At 35.8% G+C, this 6000-nt stretch overlaps 1 protein-coding gene across 1 annotated transcript; it reads left to right on the top strand.

Moving 5' to 3' along the window:
* The first annotated feature begins 509 nt into the window (after positions 1 to 509).
* LOC110620373 lies at positions 510 to 4200 on the top strand. The gene is made up of 7 exons (XM_021764078.2): positions 510 to 775; positions 2007 to 2150; positions 2921 to 2988; positions 3090 to 3140; positions 3215 to 3274; positions 3359 to 3772; positions 3866 to 4200. The coding sequence occupies exons 1-7, from the start codon at positions 628 to 630 to the stop codon at positions 3902 to 3904; spliced, it is 924 nt and encodes a 307-aa protein (XP_021619770.1). The 5' UTR covers positions 510 to 627; the 3' UTR covers positions 3905 to 4200.
* Positions 4201 to 6000: the final 1800 nt, after the last annotated feature.

Raw genomic sequence — 6000 nt, 5'->3', positions numbered from 1 at the left:
TTGATAAAACATTTTTTCCCTGTTTGGTTAATAACAAAAAAAGAATGAAAGAAGGAAAATTTTATTCTATTTACCTCTAGGTGTTGTCTCTTTGGGAAAGATGCATCTTATATGTAAAAAAAAATTTGTATATTTAAAATTACTTTTTATTAATTTAACATTTTTTTATAAAATTATTAATTTATTTTTTAAATAAATAAATTTATAAAAATATAGTTTTTATTAAATTTAAACCTTATAATTTAAATGTGTTAATTTTTTAAAAAATAATTTAATTTAATTAAAATAAATAAATTATTTTTCTTTCATTAAAAAAAATAAAAAATATCAATCAAATAAAAATAATTTTTATACTTATTTTAAACTTTTTATTCTTAACAGAGTTATATCCTAACTAAATAAGAAGTTTAGTGTATTCCTATACAGAAAGTAAAATTACTTTACATTATCCAAACCGAGTTGAAACTGTAGAAACTCCCTCTATATATACGCATTAGTAATTCCAAAACGAGTTGAGACTGTCAACCTCGAGAAAAGTTTCCTCACTGATTCCGCAACCTGAGAACACCGCCAACGCCCTTTGAAGACGAAGAGGAAAGCCAAGATAGTGATACCCATTGCCCAGTGATGAGCAGAGGAGGAGGTGGTGGTGGAAGAGGAAGGAGCCATGGTAATTACACGAACCCCTGCTTGACCATGCACCAACCATGGGCTTCCCTGTTAGTTTATGGGATCAAGCGCATTGAAGGCAGGTCATGGCCTGCTCCTATTCGAGGTAAATCAGCTATTCAACTTTTCAATTTGCTCAAATATCGATACCCATTTAATATAGGTACCAACAGGAATTTTTAGTTGTTTATGTTTTTAAATGCGGAGGTATGTTGCTACAAATTTGGAAAAGAAGAGAAGAAAAAGACTGGATTTTTTTGGTGTTTAAGAGGCTTTTGTTTGTATCTTATTTTTTTGAATTTCACTGAGTCAGCTGAAAGTTAACTCATGTCTTTGGTTTCTGGCTGAATTATTGTGTTTTTGTTACTTTATGACCAGAAAACTGCCCTATTGATGATCATCGTCAGTGAGTTTGTTTTTAATATATTGCTACGATTGCCCCCTTCTTAAAAAAATTTTAGGAGTTTAACATAATTATATTAAATTTAAACTTATTAAATATATACTTTGCTCATAAGTACTTTGTTAGTGAATATTTTGGCCTCTAAATATGCCCCCTTTAGTGTAAATGCTGGGTGGGTCACTGATCATGGTAGCAACTTAATTTGGAAAACAAAAGTTTAATCTTGTCTTTTGTTTCCCTTTTTATACTTCCTATGCAAACAAAGGTTTCCTTTTTTTACCATGTATTGAAATTATATTGGGCAGTGACTTCTGCAAGGTAAAGAGTGTGAGATGGTGATCCTGCCTATTCCCTATGTACTATCCCAAAACAGCAGCAATTTTGATGAGTTCTTGACTGAATATTTATTGTTTTTCATTTAGTTGATTTTAAATCATTGGAATTTCAGGTGTATTTAGGTGATAGTGTATATTTGCAAGATGCTTTTTCTTTCTTATCGTGTGTATCTGGAAATTTAAGTAATAACTGTATCTTGAGAAAAAAAATCTTATTCTAGTTGAGTTTGGACAGGAACTTTGTACTTAGAAACCTAAATGCTTTTAGTTCACATAAGAAACAAGCGTAAACTGCTTTGAATTCCGTTGAAACGCTATTACTTTGACTTCACTCCATCTCATATCTGAGTAAACAAGTTATATATTATGTCTGTACTCCGAAATTGGTTTATAGAGAAATTTAAATTGAGAGGCAAAAAGTGGTTTACTGGCATTATGCCTGAACAACTCAATCCCTCTAATATAGTGCTTGTCTGCTTGAGCAAGCAAGGCCATGAGCCTTGAATTGTGTATTACAATGTGTTATTGCTTCACATTGCATCCCCCTTTTCTAGTTAAAGATGTTATTAATTTTGGGAGTTTTGTCTTGTGTGTTGAAGGCCGCCTTTGGATTCATGCTGCAAGTAAAGTTCCAGAAGAAGCTACAATCAAAGCAATGGAGGACTTCTATAAGGAAATCTATGCAGTGAATGGCATTACTGAAATTAAGTTTCCAAAGCATTATCCTGTTTCGAGACTTTTAGGTATCTTAGTTTTTATTGTTGTTTGCTTTTCTCCTTGGTGAATTCTTTAAATTCTTGAAATGATTTATTTTGGCTTGCTGTTGCTACCTTGGGCCATTCTGTGTTTCTAAATACGGATTCATTGTAACCTATTATTTGCTGTATTGGATAATTGTATTTCCTTCTATGACATGTATATGTATCAAACCTGGAATTTACTCAAACTTGTGGAGTCAACTGCTTCCATAATTTATATTCATTGAGAAAGGAGGAAGTAAATTAACTATCAAAAACCACGTACTATGTCTACTATCATTGGTTTTTGCATTGTGACCTGAACATGTGTCCCTGTTGACTAATGTAGGGATTAGTTTGTGGCATAGGTTGCTGAGGAAGAAAAAGAGAAGTGGTCATAATGGCGCTTCCTGCGCATATAGATATTTGCACTGAAATCAATCAAATTTTCTCTTCCTTTGTAGGATGAGCTGGCCTAAGTGTAACTTCTTTCATACATTTTGATGGCAAATTAGAGTGTTCATGTGTACAACAGACCACCTTATATACCCATCAATATGATGAATATAGCATTCTAGGCTTAGGACAACCAGTTATCAGATCATACTTGGACTAAATTCTATAAATATAGCATCTAGATTTTGGGCTTTAGACTGAAAAAAACACCCTGATTTACTAAACTGTGGGAAGTTTTTTAGAACATTCTTAAAATGATTGTTCTTAATCCTGGCAATTCTTACATTTTGATAATTTATAATGTCTTCACATATCTTTAGGGTGTGTTGAAGTGGTTGGCTGTGTTAGACGCGAAGAACTTGCAAGCTGGGAGGCAGTACCTGAAGGGGTGGGTAAACTAGCTTCTGACGTTTTTCATCCTTGCACTGGATTTCAATTGATGATCCTCTGCACTACATTCACTAATTTGTGTCGGTTCTTCCCTTACAGGCAAGGTTAGAAGGACAAACTGATTTTTGCTGGCTTTGTGAAGAGCCACAGGTATGCCCTTTTGCACTTGTCGTACTTCTGAAAGCATACTTAGACATTAATTATTTGCTTCTTGCTCGATGTAGAAATTGTTAGTTCCATTTGAGATGCGAGGCTATCAAGGTGTTTATAACTTGGAAAAGAAGGTAATTTGTTGTGAAAAAAGTTAATGCACCCGTCTGTTCGCGTGATGCAAATATAATAATGGATAAGTGTTGTGCATTTGACAGATATATGAAGCTGCTGTTAGAGGGCTCGCCCCAGTTAAAGGTCCAATGCCAGTAAAATTTCCCCTTCCAAATCCTCGCAATCGTTTTTCCTTAAAACCAGGGTCTGTTTTGATGCAATTACCTGAGAAAGCATCTGAAGTGGAGAAATCATCAAGTCTCACAGCAGCCATTGCTGGTGCACGTGCGGCAGCTAACCAGTTCAACAAAAAAGTTCAAGAACCGTTAGTAAATACCGTCCAGAATACCAATTCTAATTCCGGACGAAGTGACCAAGTGAACAGAAAGGCTCTGGAAGTACATAGAGAACCTTCAGTGTCAAATGAGACAGAGCAAAGCAATTGCATAAAGTGTGAGAAAAGCAGGTGTGGTCAAACTCGTCCAGATATGAAACGGCTTCATGGAGGCCCTGCTAAGGTGTGCATCTTTAGTACTTCCTTTTTTAATTAATTTTCATGTGAAGGGTATTTCATTTCTTTTCTTTGACAAGTTTCATCTATGGATTTGTAGATTTTTGCTGCCGCAGTTAGAGAGCTGAAGTTTTCCTGATCTTATGTTGGACCCCATTGGAAATGAGTTTTGCATAGTAATTCTCCTATACAAGTAGTCTCCAAAAGTTTATCGTTTCTCGCAGAGATTCAAGTCAGCTCTTGTTCACTAGTTTAGGTTTACAGTAAATATATTTTGATAGAATTACGTATTAGGATTCAATAATGGTAAGATGCATAGATTTTTACAGAGTTGAGATTGTCGGAAGGATTTTAAACTTGGATGTATTTCACTCACAGAATTGTCTTAATGTATGGGAACTTCAAAATGTTTGTCTATGAGAAATTCTTTCTTGATCTCTCTGTTCACACGTTTATGTCAGCAGCTTTAAGTTGCTTTGAATTTATTAAAAGAAAAGGCCCCTCTATGAGCTGTCAGATCTAGTGTGGCTGTAAGATAACATGATCTAGTGTGGCTGTAAGATAACATACTTTAAAATACATCGTCTTAAATCATGTATGGGATTTGAAATTATTTATCCCAGAATAATTGAAGGTCAACAGATTCCCCGAGTGCCGAAGCTCTGTAAGCACTAAGCACCTCAATGTTGAATTTAATGGAGCGACATTGACAGCCCACTGCTCTTTGACGAGTTTCGTTGACAAATTGTAACCAGCTTAGGTACTATACCTTGTAGTTCTTTATGGACCGTGAACGAATATAAATGAGATTGCATCGCTTGCTAGCCAGCCATCAACTAGGCATCAACAATGAATTTCGTCTCGTATTTGTTAGCTTTCTTCTTGATTCATGGGCTGCTCTTGCAATCTCATGCTCGTTTCGCAGGCGAGGTCTCTGCATGGGAAGCTCCTTCCTATGCATTTTCTTCTCATAAGTTGAATGTGGTGACTAGAAAGGTTAACGGAAGATCCCCACCACCGGCTCCCAGGCTTAATCCTCCTTTTATGTTCAAAAGCCCTCCTCCTCGGCCGCCGCCACCACCATCACCAGTGGCATACTCACCACCGCCACCACCACCGTGTAATTATTGATCTGCCAGCATATTTAATAAATGGTTCAAAAGCTTATCGAGGAAATCTTTTCACTGCAAGGGCTTCTTTTGCTTTCCTGTATGTACGGATGTTTGCTATAGTAATGGTACGAAATTTGAGTGTAATTTTTCAGTGAAGTCTATGTACTTGGAAATTCATATTGTAAACAGTAAGTGGTTTGAAATTTATCACAGTCAATGTTCAACACTTGAATCTTCCAAAGATTGCGAACTCCGTTGGCCGATCAGACCTGCCAAACCATACAAGTGCTTCAACTTTTAGATCTATAAGACCATTGATGAAGTCTTATATGTTAATCTCAACAAATATAAATATAAAATGGCATTTTTAACTTTCCTCTTGATTCATAGGCTGCATAGTTATTAATGGAAGGCCTTTGAATGGCCTGAAGCTGAAGGTGATGACAACATCCTAGGCTTAATTCTCGTCCTCATCAGAAACCACCTCGGATACCACCATCACCGCCACCTTCTCCAATATAATCACTACTGTTGACGCCATATTTCATGAATTTTTCTTTGACAATTACAAAACATGCCATATATATTATAGGGGACTTCTGCTGCAAACTTAGCTTTGAGAAAATTCATATATTTTTCAGGATTCTCCTTCAGGCAACAGTAGTTGGCTCTTTCTAGCTCCTGATATTGTAAGAAGGTTATTTTTCTTTTAGTTTTCTGGGGTCAACTTATATTAGGTCTAGGATTCGATGGTTCAAAAGCTCTGTTTGAAACTGTAAGATTTCTTTCTTGCTTTTTTCAGTGTTTACTTTGCTGATCTTTGTGTGGTAAAGGTTAAGGAGAGCCATAAATTGTGAGAGCCCACAAAATCAAAATGGGTTAATCCATTTTGACGATATAAGGCCCACAGTTCAAGATCGATACGGCAGTCTCAAGGTTCGCTTCCACTGGAGAAGCATGGATATGTTAGTTATAATGCAGGGAGATGGGCCATTTTGATTGCTAATTCCACATTCCCGAGGTCCGGTCCAAAGCTGTGCGTTTGAACTTTTTAATTAACTTCTTCTACAAAGTTTTTTTTTTTTTTTTTTTTTTTTGGGTACCACTTCTAGGAAGATATTTT

This window comes from Manihot esculenta, chromosome 8 (assembly GCF_001659605.2).
Source record: "Manihot esculenta cultivar AM560-2 chromosome 8, M.esculenta_v8, whole genome shotgun sequence".
Classification (NCBI taxonomy): Eukaryota; Viridiplantae; Streptophyta; class Magnoliopsida; order Malpighiales; family Euphorbiaceae; genus Manihot; species Manihot esculenta.
This window is presented reverse-complemented; position numbering and strand designations above follow the sequence as displayed.

Bases quoted from the DNA above. Each gene is read 5' to 3' on its own strand.
- LOC110620373 (XM_021764078.2), top strand. From the start codon at position 628: ATGAGCAGAGGAGGAGGTGGTGGTGGAAGAGGAAGGAGCCATGGTAAT. The intron at 3,141-3,214 runs GTATGCCCTTTT...TGCTCGATGTAG, and splicing joins GGCTTTGTGAAGAGCCACAG to AAATTGTTAGTTCCATTTGA. The intron at 3,773-3,865 runs GTGTGCATCTTT...ATGGATTTGTAG, and splicing joins TTCATGGAGGCCCTGCTAAG to ATTTTTGCTGCCGCAGTTAG.